This window comes from Odontesthes bonariensis, chromosome 10, assembly GCF_027942865.1.
Source record: "Odontesthes bonariensis isolate fOdoBon6 chromosome 10, fOdoBon6.hap1, whole genome shotgun sequence".
Taxonomy (NCBI): Eukaryota; Metazoa; Chordata; class Actinopteri; order Atheriniformes; family Atherinopsidae; genus Odontesthes; species Odontesthes bonariensis.
In genome coordinates, this window is record NC_134515.1 from 30,686,954 (window position 1) to 30,712,260 (window position 25,307).

A 25,307-nucleotide genomic window follows, 5' to 3' on the forward strand; every position below is an offset into this window, starting at 1 on the left:
AGGAATAAGATACAGTCATTTTACAACACAACCATTACCTGCATGGGCATAATTTTTTTTAAGTTGTCTTGCTTTATTAACAAAGATCCCAAATATTTGTCTAGCCTGGTACAGGAAATAATAAGTCTTAGGTGAAATCATAGTATTTTTGTATGTGGTTTTGGCAGAGTACTAATATGTACTGTAATTGTAGACCTCTGAGTTTAGAAATTGTTTTTGTACCTTGCTCTGCCATCCAGCAATTCATATTTCATACCCAACATGTTATGACAAAACTGGAAAATCATCATGGTTATGGCTAAAATGCATTGTTTTTACAATGTATCCTTTACCTTAATGGATGCCATTTTCACAATCCACATTCAGTTCTTATGATGACTACAAGAGGTCACATATGCATTTATTGGTCGTTTTGACCTGCATGAACAAATACCCCATGGGACTCTATTTGGGACAGTCTATTTGTACAAAAGTAAGAGCTACCAAGAATTACAATAATTGTGGATTTGCACAGGTAGTAAAGTTCAATTCTCTTACCTGCTAGAAGATAGGGAGCCCGTATCTCCAGCTGGAAGTTGAATTCGTAATCCATGGAGTTAATGGCCTCCTCCTCCAGCAGGGAAGCCAAACACAGCTGAGGGGAGCTTGGATTTTGATCATGAGGACTTGAGGCCCAGGTGTGTCTGTCACGCCTAAAAGTGGTAAAGTACAACTACCTTGGAAAGAAGCCACTCTGAATTCACATAAGAATGGTAAGTAGAGTCAATACTACTACTACTACTGTATGTAACATGGACATCCAATTTATAGTGTGAGATCTGACTTAGAAATCAATTAGATTTATAAACAGGATGTATCATGGTTTAATACGACAAGAGGATCATTTGTTTTTACTGTTTTATGTCTTAGATTGTTTCCTTACGTTCTGGAGAAGTTTGGGGATAGTCCCTGCTCCTCGTTGATGGTCCTCTGCACCCGAGGGGTGCACACTGGTGGGGATGAGACCCTGATGCCACCACTGGGCAATGTGGTAAGCTCTGAGGAGGTACTGACCAGGATATGGACTGTCTCCATTGAAGGGATGTTCCCTAGGTTAACCACTAACACTGTCTTCTCAAAATCTTCATCCATCACTATGTGTCCTGTTACACCAGATTAGACAACAAACATTCAAAATGTAAGCAACTATCACAGTGATTATGACACTGTGTCAAAACCAATCTGAGAGCAACATAATGGGGGGCTTTTAGGAGACTCCTAAGGCTAGATTTAAAGGTGACATATTGTGCCCTTTTAAAAAATGTACACAATTTTCTGAGATCTTATTTAAATCTATGAGACAGGCTTTGGTCATATTATCTTAAGCTTATTAGCCCTTCTCTCACCCCAACTGAAACACAACTGCTCATACCAGGCTACTTTTAGGAGCAAAAGGTTAGGAACTACTCCGCCCACCCCCACCCTTTCTGGTGAGGTGAGAACTACTCACCCTAGTCAAGTTTTCGAACAGAAACTGACTGTCTTTGACAGAACCAAGCAGCTACATCTGTTTGGCCCGAAATCAGACCCTGAACAAGAAGGAGTTCCCAGAGAGGTTCAACCATCAAGGCTTCAACTGGACATCAGTGAAGGGTTAGTTTAGTATGTTTGCACGTTGGCCAAGCATACACTGTTATGCTTGACTGTTGCTAACAAAAAAGTTGATCAACATGTGCTTGTGAGTAACATGTAAGTTACCTGTCATCAAACTCTGCGCATCCAGTGTAAGATTTAATGCAGTAAACACAAGCATAATGAAGCTGTTCTTCCAGTCATACCAAAACACTTTAGCTCTTTATGTAGATAAAGATAGTTACTCTATTGATCCAGGAGTGAAACTATTTAGCAATGTAGCGCAATAAGTTAGCAACAGATGCAAGTAAACAATGCTTTCTTATAGGGATGTCCCGATCCGATCACGTGATCGGAAATTGGGGCCGACCATGTGGTTTCAGACTTGATCGGAATCGGACGTTTCATCCCGATCAGCGATCGGATATATAGTTTATCTATATATGTATAGATGAAAAGTGGATGACAAAAACGTTGCGATTGCAAACTGTGAGATATGCAAACTTGGTAATTCAAGAGGTGGCAAGGACTTCGCTAACATCCTAGATGAGAACATTAACAGGCTCAAACCTGACAAGGTAGAGATGTTGGTTTTCATCAAGAAAAACGTACATTTTCTTCTCTGAAGCCAGAGGAGGAGAGTAAAGCTGGATTTATAGTTGACGCATCGCTCGTCAAAATGACGTTTCAGGCATGAAAAGATGGCGCAGCGCGTTGTCGTGCACCAGTCGAATTTTGTAACTTTGCGCGCGCTGAGAACGACAAACCGGATGGACCAAGTTGAAAACAGGCTCACGGCTGACGGTTCTGTCATGTAAAATACTTTGTATAAATGATGTCGTTAGGAATTTACTGTTGTTTCATTCACTGGAAGTGGCTTTGAGTATTAGCGCTATATAAAACCAATCTATTATTATTATTATTGTTGCATCCTGAAAGGTAACGATAATTCCCAAGTGTGTCCATTGAAGCACACTAAGAAACAAACAAAGAAACAAACAAAGGGTAACACAATACACTAGGTTCTAAGCATTTCATCTTCCAGATAATGCAGCAGTATCATTGATGACAGTGTTACTGCTCTTGACAGTGGCATTGTTTTCTTCTCGACTTTTGTCTTAGAGTAGTTAGAGGTAACCTTCACGTAGCAGCGACACCTCTGTGACGGAGAAGATTGCAACAACTGGCGCATCGACTTACGCCATTATATATAGCCGGCACGAAATCGTGACGTCATCAACACCGCTCGCGCTAGCAGACGCGTCAACCATGCTAGAGCCTTTAAAGCTGCAGTCTGCAGGATTTGTTGTTGTCATACGTAAAGTCCTGATTTTTGGCATTTTAAGAGTTTACATGATCTATCAGAACGCTTGAAGTTGAAAACGGTGACCTCCGTAGTCGCAAAATGCAAGAAATGCTTATTTTTTAACCGAAAAATAAAAAGTTATTCAACTTCCTGTCCCGCCCCATCAAAACACATGAGAACTCTTGCACGTCTACGTGCACGCCAGATGCGCCTACACGACTCCTCATTCATCAACTCATCTGTCATTTGCGATCATGGAAGACACAGTAAGTAGACTAGCCCGTAATGAAGTTCAATAGTCCAGATAAATAAGCGTGGGGACGAGCCTACCTTGTATCACGCATGCACAATCGGTGATTGACAGGCAGCAGAGCCCAGCTCGTAACCTGATTGGTTACCTTTTACCGGTCCGGTCTGCAATTTTGTAAACAAACCTGCTGGCTTTGGAGGGACCTAGCGGGACATATAGGGGACCTAGAGAACTCATTTTTTTTGTATTGGGGTATTTAATGTACTACTTTCAGAATCCCCGGACAGTTCCAGGCATTATGCTTGAAAAAGAGTTGCAGACTGCAGCTTTAAAGGCGGATTTACAGTTGACGCGTCACTCACGGCGGTGGCGGCCCGTCAAAATGACGTTTCAGGTTGCCTTGAAAAGACAGCGCAGCGCGTTGGGAGACTTTATGAATGTAAAGCCCCCCTTTTTTTTCCCAAGTACTGCTTATTTTTTTATATTTTTTTTATGTGGCCCAAAACCACAGGATGACACAGCAACTGCATCGCACGCATGAGACTGGGCAAATGATTGTGTGTGTGTGTGCACAGGTCCCACATGAACCATGCTCAGTTATGAGTGCATAGTGTATATCAACCTTGTAAAACTGGGAGCGCGGCCCTCTGAGCAGTCCCACCCACTCAGAGAAAAGCGCTTTGAGTGGTCAGCTAGACTAGACAAGCGCTTTAGAAGTACAGTCCATTTACCATTTTACATGACTGTTGTCATCACAACAAAGTCCTTTAACATACACATATGGGAATTCCTTTGAAACTTTGCTTCCATACCAATATTGATCAGCCTTACCACTACCACTCTGCGGAGCTCCATTGATGGTATTGCAGCTTTCCAGATAACAGTCATCAATTTTTGCCTTGTCTTTTATTTGCAGTGTGATAATTTGACTGGATATCATAGCCTCGAACCCTACAACAATGGAATTTTCCTCCAATGGATATATGAAGATGCCTAAAAGGTAGAGAGAGAGGCAATACACAAACAGATGATGAACTCAAAAGAGCAAACAAGCAATCACCAACATGCAGTCGATAAAAACTCATTTAAAAACAGCTTTCAGAACACATGGGTTGAAACCGAATGTAAGTGGTTACAATTTGAAGTACTCTCACTTACCCTCAATTGCATGATCCTCAATGTTTTCATAGGTCATAGAGGCAGTTAGAGCCAGGGTGTAACCCCTGACACAGGAAGTGATGTCAGATACACTGAGCGGCAGAGCACACCGGTTTTCCTTGTTAATAAGTCCAGGCATGTTGACGACTTTAAGATTCTGGTTTGAAAAGAAGATTAATATTAATACTATATGCCAGAGACAAATGCTGTTGCCACCAGTATGTGTGTATATATATATATATATATATATATATATATATATATATATATATATATATATATATATATATATATATATATGTGTGTTCTTAGACAGCTATATGGGGAGGGTTTCATCTCTGTGTGAAAGACTGCATGGACAAATAGTTCAACAACTCAACCATCAATGTCAATATTGCAAATAATCTGGTTCATGATCCATTGTTGAAAATATCATTATAAGATCCCAATAATCTACAGAAGAGTTAGCTTGATAATGGTTATCATCTTCAGACCATCAGAAAACATTGTATTGGACTAAGACCTGAACTTTAACAGCCACATTAAATCTGTAACATCAGCAGCTTTTTACCATCTAAAAAACATTGCCAGAATCAAAGGAATAGTGTCTAAACCAGACTTAGAAAGACTGATCCATGCGTTTGTCTCCAGCAGGTTAGACTACTGTAACGGCCTGCTCACTGGGCTCTCTAAACGGGTTATAAGACAGCTGCAGTACATCCAGAACGCTGCTGCTCGAGTCCTGACTAGAACCAGGGAATACGACCATATTAGTCCAGTGCTCAGGTCTCTGCACTGGCTTCCTGTCGCTCAGACAATAGAGTTTAAAACAGCTCTGCTTGTGTACAAGTCTCTTCACGGTCAAGCGCCAAAGTACATCTCTCACATGTTAGAGCCATATGGACTCGGGCTCTGAGAACCTCAGGGAGGGGTCTCCTGCTGGTGCCCGGAGTCAGGACTAAACAAGGTGAGGCTGCGTTTCAGTTTTATGCCCCTAAAATCTGGAACAGCCTTCCAGAAGATGTGAGACAGGCCTCAACTCTGACAATGTTTAAATCCAGGCTGAAAACAGTTCTATTTAGCTGTGCATATGACACCTGAAAGTATTTTATCTGCACTCTTCACTTTTTAATTACTTAAAGATTATTTTAATGGGTTTTAAATTTCTTTCTTTTTTAATTTATTTCTTTTATTTATTTATTTATTTTTATTATTCCTTTTTAATGGTTTTATTGCCTTCTTGTGATTTTATGTAGCTATAAAGCACTTTGAATTGCCCTGTGTATGAATTGTGCTTTATAAATAAAATTGCCTTGCCTTGCCTATTGAAAACAGGCATGATTTTGTTTAGGAAATATCCTCTACATATGTATAAAGGATTCAGCATCTATGAGTTCCATAAAGAATTTCAAAATCTGATGCATTATACTGTCAGGGTTGGGTTGGCAGGACACGGATGCGGACTTCAGAGGTGTAAAGCAAACTTGATTTATTCACAAACAAAACAAAGTTAACAAAGGGCGCGGCTGAGCCGAATGAAAAAACTAGACTGTGGGGACACAAACATGAATATAACTGTGACAAAAAAAAAAGAAATGACGTCATGGCATGGTACAGCATGGCACGGCATGGCACGGCATGGCACGGCACGGCATAAGGGGTGAAAAACAGAGAAAGGATTTCATAAAATGAAAGGGGAAACCTGGAAACTAAATACTGAACTGGGAGTGATTGACAAATGAGTGCAGCTGGGGACAATGAATGCTGGTGACATGAGTGAAACTAATGAACTGAACATGGGAAGTGAAGGAAAAACAATGGCAAAACTAAAACTAAACATGAAATTAAAAAACCAAGACATGAAACAACCTAAAACCTGATAAAACATAAAACTAAAAACATGGGGGAAACCCCATGGACGTGACATGTACCACAGAACATATTTTTACAGTTTTTATGGGGTGTTCTCTTGTTTTCATCCAAACCAGTTTCCAAATAATCTCATTAGCGACAGGTGTTTATTTTTCTAGCCTTTTGTTGACTTTTCCATTCTTTTGTTGATTCCCTCCTAACCTTTTTAAATGTTTACTTTCCATTCCATCCATCCATTTTCCATATCAACTCAGGGTTGCTGGAGTCTATCCCAGCTATCATTGAGCGAGAGGCGGGGTACACCCTGGGCGGCTCGCCAGTCCGTTACAGGGACACACAGGAACACACAAAGACAACCATCCCCGCTCACACTCAATCTTAGGGTCAATTTAGGGTCACCAATCAAGCTGACATGCATGTTTTTGGGTAGTGGGAGGAACCCAGAGAGAACCCACGCATACACAGGAAGAACATGCAAAGTCCACACAGAAAGGCCCCAGCTGGGATTTGAGCCAGGAACCCGCTCGCAGTGTGCTGACGGTGCTGACCTGTACTAAAAATGAAATTTTTCAAAAAAGAAATGTTCTCAGTTTCAACATCTCCCATGTTTTCCTTGTACTTTTTTCGACAAAGAGAGGAGGGGGAGGAGGGGAGGGAGAGGAGGGAGAGGAGGGGAAGGCAGGAGAGGGGAAGGCAGAGGAGGGGAGAGAGTAACAGGCTTGTAAAGAATTTCTTACTTCATTATTCATATGATCCACAGAATTATTCACAGATTTTTAAATTTCATCCATATATATTCAGCATTGAGCTTCATACGGGGTTAAAATGGAGATAATCAATTTTCTATCTTTTTATTACTTTTTATTGTTCTTCACCAATAAGATCAAACGCGGAGCAGCCTTATAGATTATTTTTAAGAATAGAGCAGAATTATCTACCCCAGTTCAGTGCAGCATACTTTATACGTACTCCAGGCTTAAAAATCCTCCTTAATGTGATTAACCAGTGACCAGTGTTTTGAGGATTTGAGATAGTTCATCCTGATAAAACAAATTGAAAACGGCCTTGTCATTAGAAACACAGCATCAATGTAGGAATATAGAGAAAAACATAGGGATTTCAGGGCTATGTGAAGGGGGGAAATATTACAACTTAAAAATATTTTTTAAACATTAAAGATGCTCAGGGATTATTACAGAAACACCAATTATCTAAGTATATCATATGTGTAATAACCTCAATTACTTGTTGCTTAATGGCTTTGCTTCATTGTTGATGCCCTCTCCTGCACCAGCAATTTTAGTAATGTGCTGTCAAGGGTCTGCTTCTTCTGCATGACCAAGAGCCCCAGCACAAGGCTTGATAGCAAGGGTTATGACGAAAGCAATATCCATAGAGACAGCTCTGCCAGCTATGTTGTCTCCATACTGACCAGTAACATCTGGAACGTGTGTAATTGTGATGGTGAGACTGATCCTAATTGATTTCCACTTCATTTCTGATGATTATTATTTCTATTATTTGATTGCGATTTTTATCACACACAAAAGGCTAAATATTATCACACATGTAAAAAAAAAAAAGATACATATATATATTTAGGGAAAATGTCCACATGCACTGAATATGTAAGTTGTCAATCAGAGTCAGTAAAAGATCTGATCAGCGGTTTAAAAAATAAAAAATAAAAAAATCAAAGTGGAGTTTTAGGTGCCACATGTCTTTTTTTCATGGTGAGAAAAAGGTCATACAGATGCAGCCTGAGGCTGTTTTGTTGTCCATCTCAACAGTGCCACCATGTGTCCAGTCAACCTCTGACTGAGAAACAAACTGGAATATATTGATTTGTCCCCCTATGGGAACAATCTCCTCTTACAGGTGGAGAAGACTTAGAGGAGGGAAAAAAATATTGGGCTCAGCTGAACTGCAAAACATCAAATTACACTCAGCGTATGGATGCCAAAAATAACAAATAAAAAAAATTTCAAAAACGAAAGGATCTGTCTCAACTAAAAAGGCTGCGGTTCTGCAAAAGTTTGTCTTTAAAAAGGGTACGTGGCAGGGAGATGCCTCTTTACGCTCTGTGAATTACTATAAAAAAAGTGGCAGTCCCAAGCTGCTTCTCCCCCGGCTGGCTCAGTCACACCAATCAATCTGCCACCCACCCTCAGGGTTTTTGCTAAAAGACCATCAAACCATCAACTCTGAACAATTTCTATCAGCACTGCCACACTCCCCTGCACTCATCTGTGCCAGAACAGACAGCAGATGCTGTGTAGCCACCTGTGGCCGCATTGTCTCCCTACATCTGTCTACATCACTGGCAGTTTTAATCACCGTCTCTCTGCCTGACCTTTTCTTCGTTTAAAACAAATACAGGTGATGTTTCAAATATGCATCGCCAGACAGACATGAGGCGGCGTTCACATCCATCTGATATGGCCACACTTTCACTCCCATGCTCTTACCTTTCATTTGTGTCAACTGCAGCGAGGATCTCTCTGTGTCAGAAGTCCACTTGTCGTGAACGACAACCCCCTCCTCCCCAACCTCTCTCGGCTCTGCTTTTTTTTCTTTTCTTTTCTTTTTTCTTTCTTTTTTTGTTCGCTCTCTGTGGCGTAGAGGGGAACAGAAAGTGCTACCACAGGTGGCAGGAACTACACGCGCAGCAGCCACGTCGTTAGTTGGACGCGTAGTGCAAAAAAACAAAAGAAGGTGGCTGCTGCAGTGATTCAGTGATCCAGTGCAGCAACATGTGGTTACAAGAACTGTTTCCTTTATCCTCTCCCCCCCTCCTCCCTGATGTGCTGATGCTGGAGTTTGAGGGAGGAAGAGGAGACTAAGAGAGGGTCCAAACCAAACACCACACCCCCCCCCCCCCCCCCCTTCCCCTTCCCCATCCTCATTCAAAAGCATCATCACCTCCACCCACTCACTCCAGCCCCCGCTGACAACACAAACCATTCAGGTATCCTTTGTAACAGCGAGAGATCAGTGTGCATGTTATATTCTGTAACACTAGTGGCAGGAGGGTAGGACAGGGTGCAATGCACGTCCTCCTCTTATAACCTGTCATGATCTGTCTCTCTGCCTGGTTGTGGTGAGACTGGGAACACCTAAATGTTCTTAATCCGGCGTTTGGCTGAATCTGTGTTATTGTGATCACTTGGTTTCATCCGTCTGTTTTTTCCGTGCGAGGTTTCCATGACAATTAATGTCTATTTGAACAATCATGTTGATGGCGTTGTGAAGATGTGGGCTGCTGTGTGCGCGCGAGAGTGCTAATGCGGGGGGGGTGAAACTCAACATCCGCCTCGAAATTGAATTAACCTGCAGCCAACAATCCCCTCGCTGCCTCCCTCCTTCCTTTCCCCGTTCCTCCTTATTTCTCATTCTGTCTCTCAGCCTCTCATCCTCTCTCACGCGCACCCTCCTTCTTCCAAGGGAACCAAATGAGCAACCAAAGGCAAAGCCCACTGAAATCCAATGGGTTGTCTATGGAAGTTTTTCTGTGCCATCAGAGTTTGAATACGAATTTCTAATATCAAATTTTTACAGCATCAAAATCAGACTGAATTTGAAATACCAACAGTGGAAAAAAAAATCAGAGGAAAAAAAATTCAACTTCCAAAAGTTCAGTGGAAGAAAATTCAACTTCAAAAAAATTCAGTGGAAAAAAATTCAACTTCAAACAATCGATCCCTGTCTCAATTCATCAGATTAGCTCAATAGATATTGAGTAATATCTATTACTCAATTTTATTCACACAAATGGCAAATAAAGTAAACTTATCTGTCCAATTTAGTGTAACTTGATTGGCTGCCGTTGGATGAATTGAGGTGTGTCGGGGAACGATGCTATAAGCTTTAAAGAAGACCACGCAAAGCATATTTTGTCCATCTGGTTAAATGCTGAAAGTTTATGATCTCAAAAAAAAAACTGAAAAATTTCAAATCTTCTTTAGAGAGTGGAAAGAAGACATTTTTAGTAGATCTTGTATGACAATCCTTCAATAACTTATTCATAATAGTTGACCGAGATTGAGCGAGCGTCCGACACACAGTATTTCAGCGTGTTATGAACTGCTGAAGTTCTCATAAATGTTCGATGCTTTTCATACCGCCGAAAGGTTGTTTTCCCGTGTGATGCACTCAATTCAGCTGCTGTGAATATGAGTTAAAACAATGATTCACTCGATGAATATTCATCAATTACTCAATTGCAATGTTTTTTTGTAGCTGAACTGACCAATGAATGAATAAAGATTTGAAACATTTGTTATTGTAATCATATAATCAGAGCCGGCCCAAGGCATAATGCCAACTACGCGGTCGCGTAAGGCCCCCCACGTCACCAGAGGGCCCCAGAGAGCACCGAGACGTTGTGATAAAAAAGTAAATATATACATGAAATTAAAATAACATTGAATAATTTAAACGAAATTGTTTTAAACCAGAAAAAAAAATAATTTTGACAAAATACTAATACTAGGTTAATTTATGTCTCCTGTTGGCTGGTGCCACCGTTGGGCAAAATTATTTTAGTATTGTATTTATTATTTAAGTATTTAATTTTGATTACAACTTTATTTTTCTGTAAGATAATGTGAATGTCATTTGATTCTATTTTGGATTTGGATTTTGAACATTTTGCACACCATTGCACATCTGAAAGAAATTAAACTATTTAACGTGTTTACTATAAATGCAGTCTCCCGCCTGCTGATCTTACTTTTAAATAGTTAAATTAATGAGCCATACTTATACATTACTCTTTATAGGGCTGAACGATTTTAAGAAAAAATTGAAATTGCGATTTTTCTGGCAGAGATTGCGATTTCGATTTCAACCACGATTTATTTTCTTTAAATCAAGTTTCAGTGTAAATGAATTCAATGCGGCTGGCCCCGGTTCGACTCCCGCACTGGGCGGCCCTGTGCTGCGTGTCTTTCCCCTCTCTCTGCCCCCTGCTTCCTGTCTCTCTCAAACTGTCCTAACATTAAAGGCATAAAAAGCCCCAAAAAATAGCTGCGGTCGGCAACTTTTTTTTAGTCATATTAGCTTGAACTGTCATGGGATTCTGGAAGTAGAATATTAAATAGGCTGTTTAGGAAAAATAACGAAATCTGTAGCTCCCTCTGAAGCCTGTAATCATGCTTGCAAAAATCGAGCGCTCCCGGCTGTTTTTAACCAATCAAGTTAGCGTGGAGGAATCCTACCTGTCAATCACAGCTTGTGCACACGCTGCTGAGCGTGAGTCTGGCCCAGCTTGTGTGCGCTCAACACTGGTGTGAACTCACGTGCACAACCTCCACAGAGGGGGAGGGGTTTGGGGGGCGATTCGGAGCTTGTTAGAGGTTGGAGAGGGACCTGAAAGTTGTATCAGTTCGAATTTTCCGAGTTTAGACTCGCAATTTTGAAAACCTGCCGACGGCAGCTTTTCAAAAAAAAAAAAAAAAAAAAAAAAAATGCACCAAAAAAAAACCGCAGCTTTGACGATCGCAAAATTGTGTTGTCTGAGATCGCGATTTTCGGTCGAAAACGATAGATCGTTCAGCCCTAACTCTTTATGTAGAAGTTAATTAAACTATATTTATGAGTTTGCTATCCCTTTAAGGTTAAAAACAAGAATGACACCTGTATAATGTAAGGTGATTACAAATAATGCTAATTATTGTGGGTCCGTTACACACATAACAGTGTAGCCTATGGAATAATGAGGCATCTGGAGCTGAGGTGATGGTAGGGGGGCCCCAAATGAAATTCTGCTTAAGGCCCCATAAAGGCTTGGGCCGGCCCTGCATATAATCAAAAGCAGTGTTTATAAATGAAAACCCAACACTTCATTTGACATAAAACGCTTTGTGGGACAGGCTATATTTTAATATAAGTCTAAAACTGAAATAGGATACAATACTAAAAATTAAATACAATATCGTTTATATTATAAAGTGACCTTTTATATTGGAGTTGCGCGTTATATAACATTAGCACGCCTATTTATTTCCTCGATTTTGTTATTTTCTCTCGATCTAACCTTGGAAACCGATAATTCCGACATTTATGAAGGCAGCACCGGTGGTCCAGAGGGTTGCGGCTGGTTCAGGTTCAGCTCGTGATAGCGGTACGTGCACTCACCTCGTTCACTCCCGACAAACTTTTGCAAAAAGTTTCGTTTTCGTGGAAAGACGTATTATTAATATTCGAAAATGTCCGAAGACTCGTGGGCGCTTGCTGCCGACGTTCAGGAGACTACATCTCCATCCTTTCAGGTAAAGTTTTAAAGGTGACCCGGTAGCTCCGAAAGTTCCATCAAACACTCGCACTTGCTCATCATTCGTTAGCTGGCTAGCTTAATGTATTAGCCTTGTCGTTGCTGTCCACCTAATACTGACAACTGACATTTGAACAAAATAACCTGATAACTGTGTTGTCTCTGGACAGTTTGACTTATCACAGAAAGTCAGTCGACTTCGTGGTAGGCTTAACATGAAAGGAGACATAAATGGTAACTTTATTATTTGTATTTCTTGATGTTTAAATACCTACAAACTAACTGTACCGATGGCATTTACTGACGTGCTCTGTCATGGTGTTGCCACCTACAGGCAACATAGTGCCTGAGAAGCCTGAAAATGGAGGCTGGAAAGCAGGTGGCGGGGACAAAGTGGACCTGGCTGAACAATCCCTTTTAAATAAACTGATCCGTCGCTCTCTGGTGAGGAATAGGAACCAGGTGGAGGTCCTGCAGGCGGACCCCACCTCCCCTTTGTACTCCGTGAAGACCTTTGAGGAGCTGAGACTGTAAGTTCAAGAAGAAAGCGGCCTCGACTGATTGACTTCTTCGTGAGGATGAGCAAACGTTTATCTGTTTGTCCTTTCTCAAACTATTATTCTGTCGTGCTTATTAGGAAACCTGAGCTGCTGAAAGGTGTGTACAACATGGGTTTCAACAGACCATCCAGAATCCAGGAAAATGCTCTGCCTATGATGATGGCACAGCCGTGAGTTCACCTTGACACTTATGAAGTCGAGCCAAAGGAGTAACCTGATAAGTGTAACAGGCTAATTGAACGATATTAAGCATCAAAAGCCTTCATCAGGGAAACGTGCGCAAATAACACAAAATATCTGCATGTTTGAGCTACTAAAGTGAGAAGATAAACAACAGAGTGTGACATGAATCAAATGCGCTAATATTGAAAGTATTGCTTTGTGTCATTGCCCTGGCAACAGAGGTAAGACTGTGTAATGTAAGATAAATCAGTCCTGAAGCAGTTGACTTAGAACCAGTAAAAAATCAGCTTGCTGTTATTTAAAACCCAGAGAAGCAGCACATTCTCAGTTTATGGAATAAGAAATGTTGCACATCGTTCTGGGAAAATTCCTTGAACAATTCAGTAAACGATCATTCGGGTTCTGAAATTGACTGCTCTTCTTCTTCTGTTTGAAGGCCAAAAACTTCTGACAGATACATAATAGAAGCGTGAAACAAGTGTAAGGTGCAAACATCCCCTATAACCTTCACTTTATGTGTGAACTCCCTCTGCTCTCAGACCTCAGAATCTGATTGCACAGTCACAGTCTGGCACGGGTAAAACTGCTGCTTTCTCTCTGGCCATGCTCAGCCACGTTGAGCCTGCCAATAAGTGGATTCAGGTGAGCAGAATATCTTCAGAGCCTCACAGGTTATTTAATCTCCTCAAATCAGACCCTAAAATGTCCTCCTTGCATCTTTCAGTGCCTTTGCGTCGCACCGACATACGAACTTGCGCTGCAGATTGGTCAAGTAATCGAGCAGATGGGGAAATTCTGTCCGGATGTGAAACTGGCCTACGCCGTTCGTGGGAACAGAAGTAAGAGTTTGTAACTGCCTCTGATGGACATTGTTGTTTTCAGTCAGCCGGTGTGGCCTGTATTACTGCATGACTAACTGTGTGTTCAGTGGAACGAGGCATCAAGTTGCAAGAGCAGATTGTCATTGGAACACCAGGCACAGTCCTCGACTGGTGCACCAAGTACAAGCACATCGACCCCAAGAAGATTACTCTGTTTGTGCTGGACGAGGCTGACGTGATGATCGCCACTCAGGGCCATCGGGACCAGAGCATTCGAATCCACAGGTGGGCCCTTTTCAGAGAAATCTGTGGATGATGATGATGATGACAATAACGGTCTAAGTCGTGTCAGATCATATTAAGTGATGTCACACACTTTTAGACAGCTGACCAAAGACTGCCAGATGCTGCTTTTCTCTGCCACCTTTGAGGACTCTGTGTGGAGGTTTGCAGAGCAAGTGGTCCCTGACCCCAATATCATTAAGCTGAAGCGCGAAGAGGAGACGCTCGACACGATCAAACAGTTCTACGTGCTCTGCAAGGAAAAGGAGGACAAGTTTACAGCTGTCTGCAATCTGTATGGCAGCCTTACTATCGCACAGGCCATGATTTTCTGCCACGTAAGTCTACAGATTTGACTCTACCTTGTACAAACTTTCTGATTTAAAAAAAAATTACAATTATCTTTCACCATATGTCTAGTAAGGCAGTTAATTCAACAATTAGTGACATAAAAATACAGTGGCCCTCATTTATCAAGCCGTCGTAGAAAGCATCGTAGATATGAGCGGAGAACTCGTCGTACGCAGAAGCTCAAGTGAGATTTACAAAACATGCGTACCACACCAATCCCATCGTAAAACAGAGCGGCTGTTGATAAATCTGGCGGGTGAAATCCATCGTAATGATCCTAACCACGCCTTCTATAAAAGGGCCGCACCTCTAGATTTGCGACATGGATAGACAAAAGACGGCAAAGAAACGCTCTCAACGCTGTTGACAGCTGGGACGGCTGTCAACAGCGTTGGCGATGTAAATCGCAGACCGGACGAGTTATGTATTTTCCCCTACTGTGATGGTCAATAAAATGTGATAAACTCCAGATTAAATGAAATCTAAAATTGAACGATGTTTTACTTTTTCTCCAATAAGATCAGGAAGAAGTGGTCCGATATGAAATTGGCCACAAAAAAGGTCGCAGCTCTCGGACGCAGCATGTCACAAACGGGGGGGGGGGGGGGGGGGCTCTGATCCAGGTTTGGATTTGAGTGCCTTGGAGGAGAGGGTGGCTGGCCTGATCGGAGCTACGTCTTTTTTCCTTGAATAACAGAATGTGCAGGCTGGTGGGATCTCTGGGTACGGGGTCCTCTGGATGTACATCTGGAAATGGCACTCCATTTTTTTGGGCAATGTATGGAGAACCCCGCATGCAATAATAATATTGCATACCTTTTCGGGCGTATATAGAAGGGTTCCCCCGCAGCCGAGAGACAGATCCACCTGCCCTTTAGGTGCCCTAACCTCTCCACAGTGCGCAGTGTTAAAGCGCCTCTCCTGTTCGGTGTGAGGGTGCGCGGTTGAATAATGAGCCATCACTCTTCCAATTACGGAGTTGTACTTGTTTAATTTATTTAATTTGCGTTTATGTTTATATTTATGTTGAAGTCAAATAAAACATGGGCCTTCTTTGAAGTGATAAGTCTGTAATTTTAACCAAGGGATTTGTTGCGACTCATAAGGCACGCACTAGTGACGCTGCTGTTTATGTATGCTATTGCAGTCACCGCAAGTCAAAATGGAAAAGTGCGTACACGGCCTCAGACCTGTCGTGGCGATTTCATCTTTCCTGCGCTCACGATGGATTTGATAAATGCCAACCTTTGCGCAGAAAAGAACGTACACACGACCTACGCACGTTTTTCGTCTTACGCAAGTTTGATAAATGAGGGCCAGTGTGTATTATTTAGGTCCCTCTGCTGGCAGAAATGCAGCATAGTTTTCATAACTATGTTTTTGTCGTCATGTTACCATAGTAGCCTAAAAGGGAAGAACCAAGTATAAGTTTGAGAGTGGCACTTTGGAATTAAGAACTCAAATCAGTAGAAGATAAGTAGGGAGCTTCATTCGCCATCCTGAACATGCTGTAGACAAAATACGTCTTTCCGTATTCCTCTTTCTCCATCACGTCCTGCCTCCTGGGCCCCCACCCAGTCACCACTCTGCAGTTTTTCCAGTTGTGAGAATGTGCCTCTTAATGCAAATCGTCTTGTGCTCAATGCTGCATGTGTGAACCGGAAACCGCAGGCAGTGTTTCGACTTAAATCTTTGGCGTTTGTGTGATAGTGGCTGTGTGACTTCCATAACGATGGCTGCCCCCACAATGAGCGTTAGGCTAAATGATAGACCATCAAGAAAAATGTTTATTTTCCTCATTTTCCCAGCTTCTTATTACAGAAGTTAGTCCCTTGCATCTCTTTTGAGATGATTTCCTGTAACGTTGTACTATAGGTAAAATGGGAAGTCTCAAACAAGTTATGGCAAGAATTTAGAATTATTTCAGTTACTGAAACTGCCATCATCAGAAGTGTGTGTGTGTGTGTGTGTGTGTGTGTGTGTGTGTGTGTGTGTGTGTGTGTGTGTGTGTGTGTGTGTGTGTGTGTGTGTGTGTGTGTGTGTGTGTGTGTGTGTGTGTGTGTGTGTGTGTGTGTGTATATATATATATATGGCTTTATGAAGGAAATTGTATGGCAATAAAACTAAAATAAAAAGATAAGTTACAGGATAGATGTTGTAAAAAGTGTGAAAAAACGGATTTTCAGCTGCATCAATTTTTTTGTAATTAAATTTTATTAATTGAAGCAGTTCTTTTCACTTTTATCTTTTCCCTTTTCGTTCATTTTTTTTATGTTCCCATTACATTTTTTGTTTGTTTTTTTTTCTACCCTCCCCACCCCTTAAATAACTTTTATATCGAACAGACAATGACAGTTTGTCCTTACCTTTTCACTGATTGATGTACTTAAAGTACAGTTGTTATTTATTTATTTTTTATAGAATTATAACACAATGCTACATTAAACCCAGATGGTTGGTCTTAAGCCATTGTTTAAGTTAAGATAGTTGCAAGCCTTCCCCTGTACCATTAGTACCACAACGGACCATTTTATTTTTTTCCTCATGGATTTGACCTAAGTGAATGTTGGGATGAATTGAGAGCTATTCCTTTAGATGAAACTTTTTTTTTTGTTTTTGTTTTTGTTTTGTTAGACTCGTAAAATGGCTTCATGGCTGGCAGCCCACCTGATCAAAGAAGGCCACCAGGTGGCACTACTGAGCGGAGAAATGACAGTGGAACAGAGAGCAGCTATCATCGAACGCTTCAGGAACGGCAAGGAGAAGGTGCTGGTGACCACAAATGTGTGTTCCAGAGGTAAGAAGACCAAACATGAAAACGTGTTGGCGTTCGGAGGAGATATGAGAAGCCCAAGAGTTTATTTGTGCTCCTGCGGATTGCAGGTATCGATGTGGAGCAGGTATCCCTGGTGGTTAACTTTGACCTCCCTGTTGCCATGGACGGGAATGCTGACAATGAGACATACCTGCATCGGATTGGCCGCACAGGACGCTTTGGCAGACGAGGATTTGCAGTGAATATGGTGGACAGCAGAAAAAGCTTGGATATTATCAGCCAAATCGAGATGCACTTCAGTATGTCTGTTTACTATCTGTTTGATCGTGTTAAAACACTCTGTCAGCTCAGATCCTGATATGTTTTTATTTGCTCCCACAGACAGGAAAATCACTAAACTTGACACAAGCAATCTTGAAGAAATGGAAAAACTGATGAGCTGAATTCTTCTCTGCGTGTCCCACCCGCGACGATGACGCGGTCAGACGTGTTGCCTCAAATGAGTTCTTTCAGGGGTGTATTGTTTACCTTTTTTTTTTTTTTGGTTTAAAGATGCACGCAATGTTTATTATGCAAAAGTTCCTTTTCTAGCAGTAATTTGTGCCAGTTTAACTTGGATTTCATTTGATGTGTCCAAGTTTGACTGCAAAGGTCACTTTAAAGCTTTAAGTTACATCTCGCGGAGACTATAAACTAACCACTAGCTGGTAAAACTGTTAAATATGCATGTTGAAGGTTTGCCGTGTTGTTTGATATAATATTGGTGTGATATAAGAATGTGTCTCATCTACGAAGTTTGCATGACTTAATAAGGGTTGAGTTTTGATTAAAGATCCTTGAGTGATTTTTTTTTTTTTTTTAAGCAATATAAGGTTCAAAATGCCTGTTTGAACTTAGTGGGAGTTAACTAACCTTACAAGTTAATTTGTTTTTCAATCAGGAAGCAAACCAAAAAAAAAAGCAAAAACACTGGGAAGTATAAAACCTCTCAGAATATTTAAGTAGGAAATGCAGTTTTTTTTTGTTTTTTTTTTTTTTGTTTTTTTTTATATAAAGCAACTTCAGCTTGTTGGGTGCTGTAGAAAATAAAAAGGAGTGTATACAAACAGGTCACTTGTTCCAGCCTGTGTTGAGCACAATGTGTTGTGTTGCACTTTACCTTGTGAATGTTTTAATAAATATGCCAGGGTACTCAGTCTTTCTTGTGAAATGCATAAAACTGCATATAATATTTTCCTCCAGCCTTCATAAAACAGCTGAGGACATGGTGTGGGGTAATTTGCTCTGCTTGAACTGCATATGGCTTCTACTTGGGGCAATGACTTCACCTTTACCATATGATGACACTACATGGCACAGTTGTCTTTAAACAGAGGGATGCAACACTGAAAGTAGGACAGTAGGTTCGTGTTAAATCCTACACTTTGCTTTCTTTGTGAGGGGCTGCATCAGGTATATAAAAACGGCAAAATGACAACCAAGAAACCACACTTTTTCTAAAAGTGACCACCTGATTGGTATTCAAATGCAGCTCTGATGCCACCATTAAACATTTAAATCAGCAACTGGTAGCAGATGCAAAGGCTTGTTTTGCTATTTGAGCTTCTTTGATTGAACGCAAATTGAAAAAGTTGGATTCATGTTGCTTTTGGTTACACAAAGGCATGAAGCGTGAATTCTGATTAAACTGGTTTGATGGGTTTATGATTAAAGATTGCTTCCAGGTATATGTTACAAGACTTCTCTCAGTAGTTTGAGGGTGAACTTTTATTCGCCTTTCAAAAACAAAAAAAATCACATTACTTTTGGAGCTCTCGGAGTCCTAAATGTCCAAATAAATGAAGATGCTCTAGTTTTCATTTTTGAAAGCTTAAATAAAATTTCCTGTAATATGCATTAAAAAGTCAATGACACCCCCACCCCACTCCCACAGCAGCGCAATAGAACAGCAACCTGTGAACTCCACACATCCATCATTCTGCACTGGGAAACAGCAGGTAAAATATACCAGCGCCACACATTATTTAAGCTCGTGTCCATTAGCTCAGCCCTCCTGTCCTCTTCGGAGCTGCAGGGATGAGTCACTGCACCATCAGACAGGTCAAGCTTGGTCATCATTTTGTTCAAGCCTGACTTTCGCACTTATTTCTTGGCTTCAGACCTCCAAAAAAGAGTTAAGAAATTCATAACTATGTTGCTTGACTGTAGACATGCATACTATGATAAATATACGAATTAAACCGTCATTGTACCGTTAGCGCATCCAGTTGAGGCACGAACTGCCTTCTTTTCGGATGTCTGTTGAGTTGCCATGACAATTGGAGGGACGGACCACCTGGTGGCGGACGCCGGTGTAGGCATAGACATGGGCTGTGTTTGAAACCGCATACTACATACTTCCATACTGCATACTGCATACTCATCGATCAGACAGTATGCAGAGCGTTTACCCACAATGCATTTCGCTCCTGCCCGGGCCGAAATCAGCCGGCCTGAAGCTGATTTCGCTTAAGCTCTAAACTCTGTAAACTTTAGCAACATTTGAAAAATTTTCAGGCAAGAAAGTAGTCGTTTAGATCCCCAACGTGTTGAAAATCTGACAAAATACCGGCTATTTACAATTTTGTTCCGACAAATTGGGCGCTACAAAAGCTAGCCGTACTGAGCAACGCACTTCCGGTTATTTTCACAAAATAAAATACCCGTTGCCTTTTATTATAGGGAAAGCGATTACGATAAAATTGGTCGCCACATTGGGTGAGTTTCCTCAATCTCGGCCAACACCAGAATCGATTGGAGTCGACTGAGAGCGAGCAATTATGCTTGTATTTTGTGCAGTTTACGGTTGCAATAACCGGTGCAGTATTGATACCAAATCGCGTGGGATTACCTTTCACAAGTAAGATTAAACATAAATTTAGGTTACTTTACCATGTATAATATTATGTCATCGTAACTAACGTCACTTACGTACGTTATTACAGTGGGAACTGGTACTCTCTCTCTCTCATTGTATGTTGCTGTTTTTTTTTCTCTTCTTCATATTTTGAAGGTTTCCCAGTGATACAGGCTTGAGGAGGCAATGAGAAGTTGCTGTAAGACGGGAGGGTTTTGTTGCGACTGAGTTGTCAAAGCTCTGTAGTGAGCACTTCAAGCCTGATGATTTTGACAGGACAGGTGAGATTGTCAGGCTTAGATATGATGCTTGTATCATTTGTGGTGTCTGTATTTCACAAAGTAAGGCTGCAAAACATCGCAAAATTAACTACCCTGGAGTTACAGAGTGCCAGCAGACGCAAGAAGCTGAGCAAAAATGTTATTTTTCAAGGGTTTTAGCTCCCCAGCCCCAGTTGCAAGCCTAACAGGGTAGTGTAAGATGCTGGAATTGGAGTAGTAGTAGGACTACAGGTCCCAGCATGCCTGGCTTGTGGGATGTGATGTGTGTGTATCACGTGCGCTACAGGTTATATAGTAAACGGACTGCTGAAAGATACACCGGTGTCCTGCGTGATTACTATAAAGGAATGACCTGGAATTATAACGCTTATTTTTCTAGGCTGGTACAGTATAAATGTGCAATATTATATTACATATAGCCTACTATAGGCTGTTTACTTCCACCATATTTATAATTCCACCATTTTTAGAACTGTGTATATGTTTTCTGATATATTTATAACTGTTTTTACACCTCAACACTTTATTTATTTATTTATTTTTATTCACAACACTTTATTTTATTCATTGTTGTTGTTTTTTCTGTTTTTCTCGAGTGCCAACAAAATGTTGTTGTAGGAATACAATGACAAATAAAAAAAATCCTTGAATCCTATGGGAGCTTGTATGTATATGTCTTACAGAAGGGTAGTGTGTGTATGAGAGAGAGAGAAATAAATTCAAATGAACAATCAAACTGTCTTTATTAAACTATAAAATTCATTTATACATTTATCAATATGCTATGGCCAACCATATGTCTTTGTTAAAGAGCATGATACAAAGTCTTTCAGAATGAAAGCATGTATTTATTTTTTTTTAAGTATTTTTGGGGGGCTTTTTATGCCTCTAATGAGTGGACAGTTGGAGAGAGACAGGAAGCAGAGAGAGGGGATAGACACGCAGCACAGGGCCACTCCGTGCGGGAGTCGAACCGGGGCCAGCTGCAGCGAGGACCGCAGCCACTGCACACGGGGCGGCCGCTCAACCCACCACGCCACCGACCGAAAGCACGTATTTTTAATGTGTGACAATGTCCTGTATCATAACTAAATCTCTGCCGTTTGTAACAAACCAAACCGTATGAAAATCTGGTAAAAAATTCAGGGAGTTATGATTATTGAAGTTGGGGACATATACCGTCCTCAGTCAAAATAAATGCAATGTGGGGGCATTGGAGACCCATCCAAGATGGCGGCCGCGCTGATACGTCAGCTCCAATAGGCAATCTGTGAGGCGTTATGGCTGTGTTCGAAACCGCCTACTAAATACTACATACTTGCAAACGGCATACTCATTCGATCAGACCATATGCAGAGCTTTTACACACAGTGCACTTCGCTCCTGCCGAGCCGAAATCAGCCGGCCTGAAGCTGATTTCGCTTAAGCTATAAACTCTGTAAATATATAACTTTAGCAACATTTGAAACATTTTCAGGCGAGAAAATAGTCGTTTAGACCCCCAACGTGTTGAAAATCTGACAAAATTCCAACTATTTACAATTTTGTTCCCACGAATTCGGTTCTACTAAAGCTAGCCGCAGTGAGTAACGCACTTCCGGTTATTTTCACAAAATAAAATACCCGTTGCCTTTTATCATAGGGAAAGCCATTACAATACAATTGGTGCTTTTGTTTTGAAAACAGGAAGTGAACCTACCCTGGTTGTAGCTAGCTTGAAACTGCCGTTTTGACAGGAAATGACGATCGGTGACGTCACGTTACGTTGCATCCTGGGTAGTTTGAGTATGAGTAGGCTATAATAGTACAGATACGCCACTCACGGTGCATTTCCGGTTTCCAACGAGGCGATTTTGGTTGCAGTTCCACCCTTTTTCCACGTGGGGCGCTCAATTTTGGAGACCAGAATGAATGGAGTCCTATGGAGCTATACGCCCTTTCGTGCCCTTATCTCAAGATATAATTTTTTCTCTAGTAATTCGAATGTTGTTTTCGAAAGAGGATGTTTAGAAAATACCATTGGCTGAGTAGATTTTTAGAGCCACTCATTTGCTTATAAAAAGGATTTGAAGTATGACGTCATACATAGCTTACGACCGGAGATGCCGCTTTACGGCAACAATCCTGCTTGTTGTTGGTCTCAAAGGCAGCAGCGTTTTCAAGGAAGAGCTGTAGTAAGAGAGAATGTGTGGTAACATCACAGATTCTTAGGCTGTGGTAACATAAGCGGAAAAAGTCCATCTTAATTCTGTTGTCGCTTGGTATGGAGCCAGCCGTCAAGCGGTGCCTCTGGTCGTAATTCTGGTCGAGCGCTGTCATTAGCACAATGCTAGCGCGTGGTGGACAACAAGAAGCCAACCTGTAAGAAATCAAAGGGATATATGTACTCGTTCAGTAGATTTTTGACTTGAAACCCATGTTGAGCTCTCAGAAACTACATTCAAATCTGAGCGCTCTTGAGGAGACTTAGCATCTAGCTCCATTAGGCCCCATTCATTCTGGTCCACGACGCGGTGGAGACCAGTGGAATTCTGGTGGAACTGCAGCCAAAAAGCCGGTACAATGGGGCTTAATAGAGAGTGGCAAGGCTGTTCGTTATAATGGCTGTGTGAGTAGTAACCTCATGATGCATACCCAACATTTCGGTGAATCTAGTATGCATCCGGAAACTTAAAAAAAGTTCAAGTTAGTAGGAGTAGTGGAAGTAGTAGGAGAAGTAGGCGGTTTCGAACACAGCCTATGTCTATGGCAGAGCTATAGAGTAATACAGAGTTGCGACACGTTTCGATCTCGCCGCTAGGGCTGTCACGTGGTTCATGTAAGCCTCCAGTGTTGCCAATTTAGCGACTTTGTCGCTAGATTTAGCGACTTTTGGCCATCTCTGGCGACAAAAAAAATAATCTAGCGACTTAGCGACTTTCGGGCTCAATCTGGCTGAATCTAGCGACAATTTAACTTGTTTTGTGAGTGACAAATCAGTTGCCCCGCGACACCATACAAGCCGAGACAGAAGCACTGCAGGACGGCAGCAACCCGGCATACCGTCATTTCCTGTCAAAACGGCAGTTTCAAGCTAGCTACAACGAGGGTAGGTTCACTTCCTGTTTTCAAAACAAAAGCACCTTTTTATCGTAATGGCTTTCCCTATGATAAAAGGCAACGGGTATTTTATTTTGTCAAAATAACCGGAAGTGCGTTGCCCACTGCGGCTAGCTTTAGTAGCGCCGAATTCGTCGGAACAAAATTGTAAATAGCCGGTATTTTGGCAGGTTTTTAACACATTGGGGATCTAAACGACAACTTTCTGGCCTGAAAAGTTTCAAATGTTGCTAAAGTTTACAGAGTTTAGAGCTGAAATCAGCTTCAGGCCGGCTGATTTCGGCTCGGGTAGGAGCGAAAATATATAATATGGGCGTGGTTACGTCACTTATGACGTCATGACGCAATCTAGCGACTTCTAGCGACTTTTCAGAGAGCCAATAGCGACTTCTTGTGATTTTTTTTTGGCAACACTGTAAGCCTCCGTAGTTCCAAACTTCACAGCGCTGTCAGTCAGTTTGAACGGGTTTTTAGCGGAACGGAGCACAAAAAAGATAACTTTAACATTTACGACGCAATTTTCAGTAAATATTGACCCATAACGTGCATTGATCACTTCACCGACAATGCATTTTATCAACGTTTTTCTTTTTTGGAGCGGCAGACACATTTATCACCATTTTAAATCGTAGAGGGTACCTCTGCATGCTAGCAGGGGCCAGCTACCTTGTCCTCCTTTATACTGAATCATGCCAGTGGTCCAGCTTACCTTCAGATCTACATCCTTCAACAGAGCCTGATGTTACTGTCTGTTCCCAGGATTTACTCCTGTCCCAAACACCCAATCTGTAGAAGATGTCATTCAGTCTGTCTGTTCTCTCTGGTGTCAGATGTAAAATGAGCTGAGTGGCAAAGCTGAGCTGAATAAATTATTTTAAAGAAGCTTTAAATGACTTGGAGGAAAATATGTGGCTGTAGATGCTTTGACTGATGAGCCGGGATCAATTCTTCTTTTCTGTAGTAGACATCATTTTTCGAATATATCTCATGTGAACTGAATACATCTGTAACCCTGTTTATTGTGCTTCAAGCCAGAAAACTATAGTAAAATATTAACTAATTGATTAAAATATGGCCCTGTGATGGACTGGCAGCCTGTCCAGGGTGCACCCCGCCTCTCACCCGATGACCGCTGGGATAGGCTCCGGCCCCCCCGCGACCCGACCGACGGATTCAGCGGGTATAATGGATAGATGGATGGATTAAAATATGAATTTAATAACTTTTTTCTGGTTAAAACCATATTAATGACAAAATAAATGTGTCAGTTGTGCAAAAAAAAAACAGATTTAAACCAAACATTTTATTATAAAAATGTCATCATGAAAATGTAAAACAGGCCTTAATAAAGAAGTTATTTTACTGCTATTTATACTGTTGGGTAGATTAATCTACAACAATGAACTGTATTTGATCAAATTTAAGGGTTTGGACATTGTTGAAATGTGCTGTAGTCCGAATGAGGGTTGATCCATGGCAGCATGACAGCAGCGACCACCACATCTGCTGATCTCCCTTACAACAGAGAAATTCATAAATTCATTAACACAGCTGCAAAGTCATGCTGAAAAAAACTTACTTAATTAA

At 41.3% G+C, this 25,307-nt stretch overlaps 2 protein-coding genes across 2 annotated transcripts in view; one reads left to right on the forward strand and one right to left on the reverse strand.

The window, feature by feature from the left end:
- The window catches only part of vwa5b1 (von Willebrand factor A domain containing 5B1), a 39,096-nt gene extending 30,104 nt beyond the window's left edge, over positions 1-8,992 (reverse strand). The window contains exons 1-5 of the mRNA XM_075475237.1: positions 8,666-8,992; positions 4,326-4,482; positions 3,999-4,160; positions 923-1,142; positions 538-692 (exon numbers count right to left, since the gene is read on the reverse strand). Coding sequence (XP_075331352.1) covers positions 538-692; positions 923-1,142; positions 3,999-4,160; positions 4,326-4,464 — 676 coding nt within the window. The 5' untranslated portion in view covers positions 4,465-4,482; positions 8,666-8,992. The remainder of the gene's footprint in view (positions 1-537; positions 693-922; positions 1,143-3,998; positions 4,161-4,325; positions 4,483-8,665) is intronic.
- Positions 8,993-12,366: 3,374 nt separating this feature from the next.
- Positions 12,367-17,953, forward strand: ddx19a (DEAD-box helicase 19a). Its single transcript, XM_075475788.1, has 11 exons — positions 12,367-12,469; positions 12,642-12,705; positions 12,806-13,001; positions 13,109-13,201; positions 13,754-13,856; positions 13,939-14,053; positions 14,143-14,320; positions 14,418-14,655; positions 17,303-17,465; positions 17,552-17,743; positions 17,826-17,953. The coding sequence occupies exons 1-11, from the start codon at positions 12,407-12,409 to the stop codon at positions 17,885-17,887; spliced, it is 1,467 nt and encodes a 488-aa protein (XP_075331903.1). The 5' UTR covers positions 12,367-12,406; the 3' UTR covers positions 17,888-17,953.
- The last annotated feature ends 7,354 nt before the right edge of the window (positions 17,954-25,307 follow it).